Here is a 15,947-nt window from a genome sequence, read left to right on the forward strand (position 1 = left end):
ATCAATTTGAGGATATTTGAGCATCAAAACAACCTCATCTAGTATAATTTTTTAAGTGCACCCTGAAAGTGTATTGTGCGTTGGGTAACATAATCCTGCATTAACGTCGCCCGACTCACCAAACATCCATCTTAATGATGGTTGCAAAAAAGTATATGATCAAACAAAAGAGTAAAATTATTAATGGTAAAGGATTGTTTTTCAAAAAATATTCTTTTTAATTATTAAATTTGTGCTTTTACATATTAATGACCACATGGAGATTATATATTCCTAAGAAATTATGCTCAAAATCCATTTAAAAAATCGATAATAGAGAGAGGACACGCTATGAATATGAATCGGTGGACTCATATAAAGTGTATCGTTGTCCATATTTATTAATAGGATTGTCAACAAAGAGACTATTTGTCTTTTGTACATAGATATCACACTCATGAGATGTCAAATTCGATGGATTGGGGTGAGTCAAGAAGTCCGAGAAATTTTTTTTAGTATAAAACAAGAAAATAACAATTAAAAAAAAAATTTTGTTGAGAGACTATACCCTCTCTCAAAGGTCTGCAAGAGAATCTACCCCAAAACAATCTCTTCACGAGAGTCTTTGGTCCTACGACCCTTCTTGGCCCAGTCACGAACCATCGGCTGGGGCATGACTACGTCAATTCCGCTTCAAGCAACCAATGTTTAGAGACTTACCTCGGGCTTGAGACTTGGTCCAAGTCTGAGGCAAGTTACTCACGAGAGTCTAGCTGCACATTCTTATTGGAAAAAAAAGGGAAAAAAACAAGAAAAAGCTTTCTATGCTTTCCCTACAACATAGAAGTTCTATCCTTCCCTTACTATCCAGCCGTCCATTTTTTATCAAGAGAGCCACTCATCCTTTGATCTTAGATCTGACATCTCAAAGTATTTTATTTTTAATTTTTTTAATACAAATTTTCTGAATGTAAAATTTGGCACATGCCATCTTATCATTGGGGCGCACCTATAAAAAATATAAACAATAATTTTTCGATAAAATAATAATGACCAAAGTACCCCTTGAAACTTTCAAAGGTATTTTAGTCATTTTATTTTATTGAAAATATTTTTTTTTATATTTTTCATTAGTGCGAGTCTAATAGAAGAATAGAAGTCCAAAATTTGGTGTCAAAAGTGTTTATAAAAAAAAAATTAAAAATAAAATAATGTAGATAGGTGACATTGTGATTGGGGCAATCTTAACCTTCCATTAAAAAATTGACGGTAAGATAAGGGAAGGATATTACTTCTAGAGGACGTAGAAAGCTTTTCCAAAAAAACAATAAGAGAAAGGGAGAAGACATGTGGCCAAATGGGCAGCAAATCCACCCTCGAATCTCTCTCCTCCACTCATGGAATCTCTCCAGTATCTTTACTCTCACACACTTATCTCTCCATCGTCACACAGATCAATCTGTCCCCCACGTCTATCGAAGGAGAAATAAAAAGTTGATCTCTCTCTCAAGCTTCTCTCTCGAAGGAGTTGAAAAGTAACGGGTTGGATCTCCACCCCTTTTAGAGAGAGAAAGATAATAAGGAGTACATATATGCTCTCTTGATTTGGATCTTTGGTACAGAGTTATTCATGGAAGATTTGTTAGACTATGATTTGGATTGAAATATATTACCCATGCTTCAAATAAACGATGCGGAATTTTAAATTTAAGAATATATAAATCATGAAATAATCATATCATACAAATTGATTATTGGTTGATTTATAGAAAATAGGTATCTCTTTCCCAAGAGGTTATCAAACACAGAAACCAAAAACTTCTTAACTTTTCAAAAAGGTCATTAAACAACCAATAACATCAAACACAAAAACCAAGAACTTCTTAACTTTTCAAAGAGGTCATTAAACAACCAATAACTTTTTAAGTAACTTCTAATTTACCGTCCATGAAAAACTTTCAATTTACAGTTCATAAACTTGCTTCCGGTTATCAAATACGCCCGAGAGTTAGGAGAGAGAGATGAGTGATAATCAGCCTGTTTAAAAGAGATGAAAGGGGTATGCCCCTATTTCATTTTAGAGAGAAATCCGTTATTGGAGGAAGAAAGTCTTTCCCCTCTATCATGCCTCATAAGCCAAGAAGTCCGTTATTGGAAGAAGAAAGTCTCTCTCCTCTATCATGCCTTATAAGCCAAAATGACTTGCCCGTCAAACTGGTGATAAGGTTATCATCTAAACCACGCCAAACTAAAAAGGATGCTTTTTGAAGGGATACCATCGAAAGAGATCATATTCCCATGTTATAATATAACGAAACTTCACTTTTATGAGCCCAAGAATGAACACCATACGAAAGAGATCATATCCCCAAGTCATTATAATATAATGAAACTACACTTCTATGAGCCCACACTTCTAGAAAACCATGTTTATAATATATGAAAAATGATCGTATGGAACCCTCTCCCATCCATATGTGTAGGAACTTAAAGGATCACCATTAAATTTGATACGGATTTATAAAAAAGTCAAGGCCCACACACCATGTGGTAGCTTTTTTAGAAATCGGTGCCAACGTTAATGACGATCCTTTGAAGTTCAACACACATGAATGGGGACGAGTCCTATAGGATCTTTACTCTATATATAACCCAAAATTTTGCACACACACTTTCTTCATCTCAAAAATCAATTTAAAATAATAATAATAACAATTTACATCTTGGTCAAAATGACTCCCCTTCAACAATGATTCGATACCGTCCATTTGGTGAATTTCAAGATCTAGGCCTTTACGAATTCAAAATCAATTTTTTCTTTTTTAATATTGTTAATCTAATTATTATAAAGTTATCTTAACAATTTGGAAATAAAAAAAATCTTTCTAATATCTAAATCTAAATATCTTATCCAAATAGATGGCTTATGTTAATTGGGCTAAAAAATACTTTCTAAATTTTGTTTTTAAATTTTTCTTTTTTTTATGATTGTTCATTATAATAAAAAGATAATTATATTTTAAAATTTGGGTCAAACAAATATTATTATACAACCGTTGAATGAAATCACTCCCCACGTCCATAACCGATGTATGGTCTATGCTACGCAACCAGGGCATCAACAGGTTGAATGATGGAAATTCTATGGTTCTTTAATGATATCCACCCAGTTATGGCCGTCTCCATCTTCCCTCCTGCAAAGTGGACGGTGATGCCCTTCTTGCATACCAAATTCCAAAAACAAGGTGTGTATGGTATGCTTTGGTCTTAAAAAAGTGGACGGTGATGCCCTTCTTGCATACCAAATTCCAAAACAAGCTGTGTATGGTATGCTTTGGTTTTTTTTAAGAGTAGTTGACTTTTGCTCTTTCATGTAGCACATGGTTAGCACTTACCAAACACCTTCTTATACTACAAATAGGCATACAATTATGTTATGCGGAAGAAATCACACGGTTTATTGGTAACAAAGATGCAATAGTAAAAAACCTGAACCCCTAAAAAAACGACATATGAACATAATATGTATACAATTTATAAGTGTCTCTATGTGTGCATAAATTAATATATGTATAGTTCACATTTGAGTTTACATATTCAATTCAATAATCATAAGAATAGTAAACCATCACAAAAAAAATTAAATTAAAACAATAGTACAAAAAATATTACTTTGTGAAACTTATTCATTAAAAATTTCTTATACTCCAATGCAAAGTTGTCATAATAAAAAGGGAAAAAATTTAAAACCATTAACTAATTATTAATTCAAAATGTAACACCATTATTACATGGCTATTAAATACTGCCCTACGGTATTTATTCAAAAACATATGATCACACCACTTGGACCCTCAACAAAAAAATTAAAAATATTTTTTATTTCTAATCTTAACTACTCGAATCATTCTAAAAAAAAATTGTTTTTAAAATAAAATATTATTTGTTGGAAAATGGTGTTTCAATACAAAGCAATATAGTTTAATAATATTGAAAATTGGCATTTCTATACAAAGAAATACCGATCCAAAATTGAAATGTGTCCATCAGTGTTGATACATGATCAAACCCTTGAACACACACCTCCATGTTTCATAGGAACACAATCAGTAAAAACTACTGAAGAACTGGATTTTTGCTGAACTTTTAACCATAATGGATCCACACGCCCCACAAAAAGCCTTGAAAGGGGTTTGATCTCTTCTTTGATTTACTGTACATGGTGAGAAGAAATGAGCCTTTCTCAAAATTCCGGTATTTGAACCTACGAGGAAGATGGGATTACTATTTTCTATTCAAATGACAGTCATATTGTGACATGAAAACTAAAGGTTCCTCTTAACCAAGTTTATGAATTTGATGAAATAGGGCTCAATCAACATCGGAATCCTTATATAGCCCAAATCTAATTTTATCAGGAGCCAAAAAGAAAAACAACCCAAGGCAGGACCGACCAAGAAAACTCCTAAGAAGGGAAAAGTGGGCATGTATTGTGGATACTCATATGCCACTAACAAATTGGACATTCTAGTCTTTTAGCTAACATGAAAATATAGCAAGGATTCTGAAGTTCATAAAAGTTCCATGTGAGCTAATCTTAGGCCAACACTGGACAAAGCTACCTCCATCATGCTCACTCGAAGGCACTCTCAGTCGCAAAGGAAAATACACAAAACAAGATTTGATACAAACCAAAAAAATAAACAATCAATATATGGATAATTATTCTCCTAAAACACTCACATACATGACATGTAAGACTAGGAGAGCTGAGAATTCTGCAGTTTAAAACGATCCCAAGATACAAAATTCACGACCTTGAACTCGAGAACTTTCTACATAATGTATATAAAACAGTTGAGCCTTTTAAACAGAAATGCTCACTCTACAAGAAACAGAGAACATGCTAAACATGTTCCATATAAATGCACGCTATCCATATTTTGAACATAAAGAACAAGCTACATATTACTCTATTTCCTATACAACAAGGAAACACTCTACAAGATAAAGGCAATCAAGCAAGACTTCTTAAGGCAGCAAGTTCCCTCACCTCGAGGAACGCTCGCTCACTTCCCGTAGGCTTTCTGGCCTTTTGATCAATATCCCCCTCTTAGCCTCACTCCCTCGTCCTTCTGGATGACAGAGTAAGAAACACTTTACAAGATAAAGGAAATCAAGCAAGACTTCTTAAGGCAGCAAGTTCCCTCACCTTAAGCACCGGTTACATTTGGGCAGAGCGTACTCTTATATACACAACCTCCTGATAAAACCTCCTTGTTCTAAAGTATAACACTGAGGCAACAAGACAACCAATAAGAGCAGCTGATGCCATGATTAGGAAAGACACCATGAAGCAGTGGGTCCCGCTACATGATTCCTTATCTGAAGCCTCCAAATCATAGATATAACCAACCACCCAAACAGAGAGAATATAAGATCCGATTGGGCTTGCAATTGAGATGGTATTGAATAAGGTCCCCAAGTTTCTCAACCCAAAAATCTCTGAGGAGATAGTGGGCATCAAAGACCACTGAGATCCATAACATACACCAACAAGGATAGAGCCCACATATAAGGCACCACGGAAGCCAGATGAGATGACCCCATGACCAATGGCCATGGCTGCCATTGTGATGACCATGAACAATGGCCGAGCATAACCAGCTCTGTGTAAAAAGTACTCAGAAACATAACCAGCTCCAAAGCGACCAAGGAAATTCCAAATACTCCATAGAGATACTAATGTACTGATCTCTGTGGTTGTGTAGCCAAGAGACTCTCCTAATTGGCTCATGTTGTTTATGGTGGCAAGACCTGAACCCATACCACATGCCATGGCCGTGAATAATAACCAGAAGTCCCATGTTAACATGGCTTGTAATACAGTTAAGTTGTCCTCCCTTTGTGATGGCTTCATGTCATCATCAATGGATATTTGATGATAATCCGTGCCATCACTATCTCTACTGTAAAGCTCCTCTCCCTTGGTTGTACACACATGCCCATCATCATCCATCAATGTGGTGTCATCAATATTTGGAGACTGGGATGCCAACCATGAGGTTTTTGACTGGGCTCTCAATGCAACACTCAAAGGAGAGAGTAAAGTCAAGAGAAGTATGAGAAAAGTAACAATATATGCTATTGATCCAGGTGTTTGGATGTTCTCCCATATAATAATGACCACGAGATAACCAGCAAGAATCATGGCGATGAGAGAAAAATAGTTGAGATATGTCTTCTCATCCGGTTCAATTTTTGGATCGACTTTTATGAAGTACATAAGCAAGAGCGAAACAACGGTGGGCAATATAGCTAGCAAGAGAATATAAGAGGTTGGCTGTCCCCTGAATATTGTCTCATACACTTGGATTAGAATAGCACCGCTCAAGCCAAGAAATCCCTGAATAAAAACAGGTAAATAAACAAACAGAACATGAAACTTAAGAATGATCACATGAGGATAGTTCAAGAACATGACAATAAAGAAGTGCTAGTGCAAATGCTCCGGAAAAAGCAACCCTTTCCCAGAAAACACAGCAGATCACTACATTTTAATATAAGATGATGATATTTGCTAACAGGGGAAGTAGAACTGACAATAGAAATATGAGAAAATGCTGCCATTTACAGCCCCTATAACTGAAGGTAAGTTGCTGATCATGGTCTATTTCATGGGAAAGTTGGTAATATTTGCCAGGCTATCGATAGAAGACACACCCTGCTACTCATTTGGATTGCAGGATCACAGCAGCAACATTCGTAAAATGTAACATAGTAAGAAACCAGAAGATAGTAAAAATAAAAAGTATCACATCTGCATCAATTGGATTCATGCAGGTAAGTTTATAGCAAAGAATCAAACTTTGGCCTTACGTAAAATTTTAATATACGAGGATTTGTCAATATGAAGGTGGCAATAACATCCAAAGGAGAACAGATAAGAAGAATACAGCAGTCGGTAAAGATTAGAGTATTGAAAGGCACCATTAACATCACAAAAGGTAGGTAACTACTAAGGTGTACCAAAAGGATGACCTGCTTAAATCCATGAAAAATTTGGCAGTTGGTTAGCAAATAAAGAGTGTGAATTCCAATAGTGGTGATGTTTTCTTAAGCTACACCATCTTGCCAGGTAGTTTATGGAGGAGAGAGCTGTTCTGCAGTCCCATTGTCCTTAATGAAATGTTGAAAGAAGAGGAAAGGAAAACTCCACCCCCCACCCATACCACTATGAAAAATTTGTCGTAATTTTGAATATGTGCTTCAACATAGAAGATTGAAACACAGCAGAAACAATCACCTCTGTTTGAGGATATAAAGTGTATCCATTTTAACCATCAAGAAATGAGACATGTCACAGGGACCCTAAGAAGATAACTAAATCATCACAATGAATTCACAAGAGGATGACATATTGCTCTTTTACCATGTAATGCAAATGATATCCTATAATATTTCCCAGTCTGCCAGCTGGGACACAAAAAGCCAGAATGACCACTGTTTTTTTTTTTTTTGATAATGTTAACCTGCCAGAATGACCACTAATTAAGACAGGGCAAGTAAAAAGTGGAAAATAATTGTACTACCTGATGCTCTTAGAATATACACACATTATAGATAACATTAGCATTGAGTCTATATTTAATTAAAGATTCTTGCTTACATATACTTGGTAAACTTCTAAGCAACTTGGCACGTCCAACAACCAGCAACCTATACATCACAAAAGGTTCAATTACTTGGCTCGATCTTGGGACTCAGCCCTGACCAAGCTCAGTAACTCGGGCGAGTCTACGTAGTATATCAGCCAAAAGAAGGACTAAAATATAAAAAAATTAAAAATGAAAAATAAAAAGCAAACTAAACTATAAACAACAATAAAAATAAAACCATGAATGTGGAATTTGCAAAAAAATTGAATTATAGTTGGAAAGAATTCAGAAAAATCCAAAAAAGGTGGAAAATAGAAAAATATAGCATATGATAAGAGAAACTCACAAATCACCATAAAAAAATTGTGATTTTTATATATAACATTTATAAATTGCTTTAGTAAAAATTTTTTTTTTTTTTAATTACTTCTTATATAACCGAGTTTGTAACTAAGAACTCAGTTCGGCAAGGTGCCGATTCCGAGTCCACTTACAACAGAACTGATGCAATGTACGACCTAAAATTTGAAAAATCATCTCACATTCAAGCATAACAAGGAAATTAATAGCATGTTACCATCATCATCATTATTGTTATCAACTTATTTAACTGTTACTACTATCACCAGTTCCAATGTGATTTTATTGTGAATTTTAATGTTACCACAACTACTATGGTAGAAATAATTGTGGGATTTGAACGTGAAAACCTAGTTGAACTTCAAGGAGCTCTACAGAATGACTATAGTTCTTACTTTTTCTTTTTTTTTTCTGAGAAAAGTTTGACTTTATGCATATTAAGCATTGGTTACGAGCTCTACAGAATGACTATAGTTCTTTTCTTCTTCTTTTTTCATTTGAGACAAGGTTAACTTTATATATATTACGTATTGGTTACAATAAAGCAATATAGAAGGCATCCCACAAGTTGTGTGCTCAGATTACAAGAGTGTGGGGGGGTAAGAAAAGAGACAAGGAAACATAAAGGGAGTTTAAAAGACGAGAATTACATAAAAGGCCAAGAGCCAGTGGAGAGGTGGTAGGGACTGTAGCTGTGGAGAGATGGCGACGGAGCCATAAACTTGTTGGAGGCTGTAGCATTTTGGAGAGTCTTTCGGTTAAGTTGTGTCGCATAGGTGAAGATGGTCCTTGAAGGCTGACCGTCCGTTGAAACCCTGCAAAAAGGATAGGAGGGGACTAGACCGAGGGAAAGTAGGATGGGTGTAATGGGATGAAGAGTGGAAAGAGATGAGTTTAAGCTTAGAAAAAGCAGGGGAGAGAGGGAAGAGAGTTGGTTAGCAAAGGGTTATAGGAAGAAGAGGAAGTAGAGGACATGGAGGGAAGAAGTAGAGAAAGAGGGAGTAAGGTGTGTAGGCAAGCAGAAAAAGAGATGAAGAGCGTAAGACGTGAGCGATACAAGAGGGAATTGTTAGGAGGGGGAAAAGGGGAACAAAAGGACAGAGGCTGTTGTTTAGGGGTAGTTCGTTCATTTTAAAAATTAATGGGGCAATCGATGACTGACTTGGCTCGTCGTGCAAGTACGGCACGAGCGACACACGGAATTAAAGAGAGATGGTTTAGAGTTCAAGGATGAAGAGGAAAGGATGACACATTGGACAGCCCAGGGTCCAGTGCCATGATGGGGCAGGGATTCCGAGGAAGATCACTTGGGATGGGATGGGAGTGGAGCAGGGTTGGGAGAGAGTATGGTCCGGGGTGCCTTGAGGGTAGCGAGCAAAAAAGGGTTGCGGGCGACTATAATCCGGCGTCCACTGCGAACCACCAGACCTAGGAGGCTCAGGATTATGTTTAGCAATCTTCTGGTGTACTGTGTACTGTGGTCCAGCCTTCATGGTCATGACTGGGTCGATCATGGAGATTAGAGCCAACCTTGATGTGGTATGAAAATCCGTTGCAGTGGAGGTGGTGGAGATTGAGGATGTTATCGATGGACTCTGAGGCAATCAATGAGATGATGTTCCCTAAAGGGAGGGTGCCAAATGATTTCCAGTGCACCGAAATGAATTCACCGCAGCTATTACCAATTGTTTTGAAGACATACTGGGACCAGAGGTGCAAAGGGACTCCTATCAAGATCCAGAATTTAGACTTGCAGTATGCGCCCATTTTCTCATCCCAATGCTTCAAGGATAATAGTCCTCCTTGAAAGTTTAGTTTTGAATTGGGGACGTCTGGAGGACAAGAAGCGAGGTCCTGGAGGAGAAATGAGGTATTTGCCATTATAAAAAAGCCTACAAGTGAGCTGAGGGGCCTTGAGAACTTGTTGAAGCGATTTGGTAACCAATGTAAGAGTTTCTAAGGGAAGAGAGACATTCTTCAATCTCTGGAGAACTGGAAAGCCCGACATGGGGAGTGGAGTTAACAAAAGAGATATGGGAATTAGGTTTCTGAATTTGGCGGAGTAAGGGAAGGTTCTGTTGAAAGGAGGAGGAGGGGAGGGCTTAGTGGAGGCTGAGAGGTGGCTATTTGAAGCTGCCATCCGTGCGTAAGTTTTCGGGGTGGCAGAGGATAGAGAAGGGTTGGAAGAGGTTGAAGGGGGAGCCTGTGGGTGAGGGATGGAGGTGAGAAGCTTAGCCTGGGGGCGAGGCGATGAAGACTGTTAAGACAATAATGCCATGAGAGGAAAGGAAAATGTCTTTGCTGCTATCTTGTGACTGAGAAGTTCCGGAAAAAAAATTGTTGAGTTGTACATTAGAAGACCGAGAATGAGGCGTGTGAATCAGACCAGACTCGAGCACTATATAGAAACCAGGAACTTGGTACCAAATGGGTGCAGTTAATACAAGCGTAGTGTAAAAAAGTAGCGTGCACCGCATGAACCAGGATACCCATGAGTTAAAAGAAACAGGAACAGGGCAACCATATGCCCCATATTTATGGAACCTGATTCATCAACCAACGAGTTTCACTAGAAAACCCCCATATCAAATGCAAGAAAATTTGCGGAAGACAGGGAGTGGCAACATCCCTGGAAAATAAACAATTAGGAAAATTGACAGCATAATCAGAAGGAATTCAAATCTGATAAATATGATGATTTTTAAAACCAATACCCATGAATTACTGGAAAGTAATGCAGGATTTAACCAAACACCTAGCATAGCAAATTTTAGCCCCACCACCACTTTTTCAACAAATACAAACAATTACAGCTTTCAAGTCTCAGCTATTGCTTTATCAGCCAAGTTCCTCATGAGCAATAGCAATTAGTCAATTGCTGATAAAAATTTACAACGAGAGAGGGAAGAACCTGTGATGTTGCAAATTGTAATTATGGAAATGCAAGGAAATAATAGTAAATTGGAATAGAGAAATATCAATGAGAGAGAGAGAAACTTGCCTGGGTTGTAAATTTTATAACACAGAAAAATTCATATTGAGAGAACCTACATGGTCCTGGAGTGAAACAGGGGAAACTTAGAGAGAAAGAGAGACTGTAAGAGGAAAATCACAGAGGAGGAAGAACCTCCTCAAACAAAATTGCAAACAGAGGACCAAAAAAATTTATATCAAAAGACATAGAAACAAGACAGAGGAAAAGGAGTTTATACAAACAGAAACAGAGACAATACCTTCATGAGGCCGACGGCCGTTCCCCTCCGTTTCGGGAAATTCCGAACTGCGGTCACCACATTGGCCGTGTTAAAGAACGTCTGCGCATGCGATGCAAGAAACATGTAAACACACATCTGCCACACCGCCGGCGTCTCCACCCGGCCGGTCACACACAACCAGAGCATCAGATACCCCACAAAGCACTGCACCGCCCCAGCCACATGCACCAGCCATGGGGAGCCCGGGACGGCCGAGTAGAGGATCCCCGAGAGAACTCCGAGATTGGCCCCGACGTCCTTGGCAGAGGCGATGGTGTCGAGGGTCGACTGATCATAGGAGAGAGCGGACTTAATCGATGAGGAGTAAATTGAGAAGGTGTATGAGGAGCCGCTCGCGCACTGAATCCAAATCCCGGCCACCATCATTGCCCATCTCTGCGTGCGCTTCGAGCTCCTGGTGTTGCTGTTTTCCCTGTCTTCTCCCATCTCTAAGATTCTTTCTCTTTGGGTCGTTGGGAAGAGTTGGTCATCACCTAGAAAATACCCATTTCTCTCTGGTTCTCTCTCTATCTCTGCATCCCCCGGCAGCTAATTAGGAACAAGAAGCTCCTCTCTCTCTCTCTAAAAGCTCCTCCCCTCTCTAAAAAAGCACTCTCTCTCAATTGCAGCGGCTCCGTTAATGCACCCATGCAACGTACACACTCACACTCTGTGTTTGGTCAGTGATGTGACCCAGTACGGTTGGATCTACGCCGGGCATCCAGGGGTTTTTAGTGCACCCGAGGGATTGATATTTAGGGGGATGGAGTACATGTCATTTGCCCTTTTTTTCTGAACCTATCTTTAGAATGTATTTTTTAGCTTTTTTGGACCGTTAATGTCGCCTTTGGTTTTGTTACACTTTTACGATCTTTATATTATTTATAAGATTTTTTTTTTTTTTTTTGTTTTTGTTTTTTTAACCCTCGTGGCCCTTTACTCAGCCGAGTTCCTCGCCTCACGTCAGGGCCGAGTCCAAAGCCTGAGGCGGGTTAAAAAACATTTGGCTTTAGCAATTCAATTTGTAATATTGTCTACTAATTTAATAAAAACTGTGGAAAGGTTCTAAAATTGGTGAAACCTATTAAAATCAATTCGTCGCTTAAGCATTGTGGTTTGTTTCACGTATATCTATAATTAGTCTGGGTTTTGGGTTTACCACCTAATGTAAATTGGCTTGCAATTTCATTATGTTCTCCATTTATTTACCTCCTCTAATTCTTGGTAACTGTAAACTATAACGGAGTGAAACTGCTCATGATTTTCATGATTGTTGCCGTACGATGAGTGTGGAAAGGAATAAATATATGATCGTTATATTAATCGCTGGTTGAAATCTCACTGATCATTGTGGTATGATAGTGGCGAAAAACAAGTGCTGTGGAGTCCCCATAGCTATCTCCCAAATGAACATTTCCATATACTTAAAGAGTATCAGCTGACTCCACCAAGTGTAGTGTTTGGTCACTTTGGGCTAGTGTCTCACGCTAGTATTACATTGAATTTTGGCCAACCTGATTTTCATGTTTTGCACGCAAATATTGTTGTCTTTCTTTTTTCCTTTATTCATGGATTTTTTTTTTTTTTGGTAATTAACGTGGTAAATTAGTGAGGATTTGAGTTTCTACCTTTTGATGAAAATGGAATCAGAGACCTCAAAAAAAAATAAATAAATAAATAATTGTGTATGAGGATTTGGGCCCTACCTTTTTTGGTGAGACTTGATACACACAAAACACATTGATGTTGCTGTTGTTAGATGCATATAGTTTTCCTTTTGCTTATAAATTAAACTATCGCCAATATAAAATTAGCCCACAGAAGCTCCCGACTGAATTGGCAGCATCTATGGAGCCCTCCCCTCCCATGTGAGCAAGGCAGCATAAGTTTTGGACCAAAAATGCCTCTCCCTGTTTCTTTTCTCCCTCTCCCTCTCCCTCTACCTCTACCTCTAGCATTATCTTGCCAGCAAATTGCCCGGAACTAATCAAAATTCGCTTGACGACTGGAAAACACTGAGTCACATTTTTACTACCGCCCCTGTCATTGGAATCCTGCCGGGGAAAGCAGAGGCTAAGTGTCCAGCCATTTTTTTTTTTTTTAAATCCCATCGGAATTTCCGGAGGAACACTTTTCGGTGGGAATTCAGCACCGAATATTACTAGAGAACTTCATAGGTCAAGCTCTTCCTCTCAAAAACTGGTTCTTTTGGGAGTTAGAAAACCCGAGTCCTAAAGACTTCAGGCAATTGATAGCGTGCTCTCTCTGAAAAACCAGAAGTTTTTAGTAGTCAGAAACCCTAGGCGACGGAGTTTTGCACGAAATTGTTTTCACAGCAATAGAAGGTGCTGGAAAAGTTGAAAACAGGGATCAAGAGCATTCAGATTCTAAGCAGTTTCAGGGCCCTGTCTCTGTTGATTTGATGAGAGATCCAGTGATAATTTCTACTTTTATAAGATTGCCAAAAGCGTTGCACAAGGTGGAAATACTTGCTCTATAACTAACCCGCCAGTTCATGAACCAGAGGTCGTACCTAACCATGCCCTTTCTTGAATGACTCAGAGCTCGTGCCTAGCCATGGACTTGATAGGTAGGATCCCTGCTCCTATGACTCTAATTAGTCAAGCCAAGAACTAAAAATAAACATCGGATAAGATCAAACAGTGAGTGGCTTCTCTTGATTAAAATTGGACGGTTGGATGGTAGGGGAAGCATAGATATTCTATGTTGTAGGGGAAGTATAGAAACCTTTCTTTTTTAAAAATAGGCTTTGAGGATAGTAAAGATTGAGATTTTAGAGATAAAAAGAGATAATGAGTTTTTAAAGAGAAAAATAGAGAACGAGTTTATAGGGGAGAAAGAGAAATTGGGTTTCTAGAAATAGTTTTTAGAGAGAAAAATAGAGATTGGATTTGTAAAGAGAGTTTTTACAGAGATATTGGGTTTCTATAGAGAGTTTTTAAAGAGAAACAGAAAAACTAAGTTTATAACGAACAAGTAGAGGTTTTAGAGAGAGATCGAGGATACCCAAATGAGCTGCAAATGCTTGGATGCTGGCACCCAGCCAGTACTCACATGTGGATGTGAATATAGCAGGCCTTGCCAAATTCAATGAACATAGCTTCTTCGATTCAACCACAGACCACCCAGGTTCCTTATGGGTTCCATGTCCCCTTCAAATTCAATGAAGCAATTCCCATTTTCTTGGCTTTCTCGATTCAGAAGAGGCTCATGCAGTCATGATGATCATCTCTCCCTCCCTCCAAATTCAATAAAGCTAAATGGTCTCTCTCTCCATTTGAAACCGGTCTCTCTCTCCCCATTTGAAATGGATCTCTCTCTCCATTTCAAATGAGTCTCCGTCTCCCTACAAGTGAAATGGAAAGAAACAAGTGAAATGGGTCTCAACGGAGAGGAAATAGAAGGATTGACCCTTCCCTCAAGCTGCGTTTCTTTCTCTTTTTAGGTTGCAAAATATAGGAAGGTTTCCTTTTTGGGCAAAACCTCAATGTGTACCCATAGAAACAGTCCTATTTCATAGCCGTGACATTGTAGGAAATATAAAGTTAACAATTTTTCTTATATGACAAATCCGGGTCGGGTCCACTGGAATTTTTAGAAACAAAAGAGAAATTGGATTTCTAGAGAATGAATTTCAAATTCAATAAAAAGATATTTTAGCATGTATTTATTTTTATTTTATTTTTTCTTTACTACAAATAATAAAATTTTGAATAGTGAAAGCATAATAATAAATAAAAAAAAGAGTGGTAAATTGGCTCGGTCGAATCGAGCGTTATTGGGCCTAGACGAGGCATTCCGGGCTTATCTGGCCATCGGGCTTTCTATGGCCCGGTCCGGCCCAGCCAGAGGCATGTTTCCTGCCTAAAACCGGGCCTAGCCCGGAAGCCTGAGGCCCAACTCTATCCATTGGTAGCCCTAGTTAGAACATTAAATAATATAATAAATTAGGGATTGTATTATGCAACACCATTTATATTTAATACAAGGAAATCACAATTGGTATTAGCCATTAGATGTCAAATTGGATGGATCGGAGTGTGTCACAAAGTTCGAGAATTTTTTTTTTAACTTTGAGTCTAGTTAATGACATACTTACAACCATCTGATTTGAAATCTGATGGACAAGAGTAATTGTGACCTCATTATATTAAAAGCAGTGTTCGAAAACTCGGCTAGTCCAACTTGGAACCGCCCAGTCAAAACGGAATCAGGCACTAGCCGATTCGGTTTGGGCCAGTTTTGGAGGTCCAGCCGAGTATTTAAAAAAAATAAAATAAGGGATTTTGTTTGTAATATGTTTTTTAATGTTGTTTATCATTTTGACAAATACTAGAAAGTGTTTTTTCCATAAATATTTATTTTTACATTTTCTCATCTTTTTTTTAAAATTTTAAAAAATACCTCTGCGCACAAATCAATTTTTTAAAAATCTAATTTTGCACTACTTTTCAGCTTCATTTGGATGTTCGTTGTTTAATCATGCTTTAAATATATTTTTCATATTTTTTTAGGATTTGTTTTATTTTTTTTTAATTTTAAAATACTTTTTGGACCATCCGGGACCTACCGATTAGGCTCGTTGAATCGGCCGGTTTACTAGTTATTCGGACCTAGACCTTGGCTGGTTTTCGAGGCTAGTTCGATCTTTCAAACATTGATTAGAAGTAAATGG

The 15,947-nt window shown here is 37.9% G+C and overlaps 1 protein-coding gene across 2 annotated transcripts; it reads right to left on the reverse strand.

The window, feature by feature from the left end:
* Positions 1-4,659: 4,659 nt before the first annotated feature.
* Positions 4,660-11,849, reverse strand: LOC18429313 (Nodulin-like / Major Facilitator Superfamily protein). Of its 2 annotated transcripts, XM_020664502.2 has the most exons (3): positions 11,231-11,849; positions 5,192-6,385; positions 4,660-5,114 (listed from the first exon to the last, which is right to left on the reverse strand). In XM_020664502.2, the coding sequence occupies exons 1-2, from the start codon at positions 11,696-11,698 to the stop codon at positions 5,204-5,206; spliced, it is 1,650 nt and encodes a 549-aa protein (XP_020520161.1). In that variant the 5' UTR covers positions 11,699-11,849; the 3' UTR covers positions 4,660-5,114; positions 5,192-5,203. The 2 variants fall into 2 exon arrangements, with proteins under 2 accessions (XP_020520161.1, XP_006838662.1); XM_006838599.4 differs by having other exon boundaries at positions 4,660-6,385.
* Between the last annotated feature and the right edge of the window lie 4,098 nt (positions 11,850-15,947).

Source organism: Amborella trichopoda, chromosome 3, assembly GCF_054954075.1.
Source record: "Amborella trichopoda isolate Santa Cruz 75 chromosome 3, AtrichopodaSantaCruz75HAP2 v2.0, whole genome shotgun sequence".
Classification (NCBI taxonomy): Eukaryota; Viridiplantae; Streptophyta; class Magnoliopsida; order Amborellales; family Amborellaceae; genus Amborella; species Amborella trichopoda.

Excerpts from the sequence above, each read along its gene's own strand:
- LOC18429313 (XM_020664502.2), bottom strand. The coding sequence starts at position 11,698 with ATGGGAGAAGACAGGGAAAACAGCAACACCAGGAGCTCGAAGCGCACG. Across the intron at positions 6,386-11,230 it reads CGGCCGTCGGCCTCATGAAG|GGATTTCTTGGCTTGAGCGG; the intron begins GTATTGTCTCTG and ends GTTTTTATTCAG.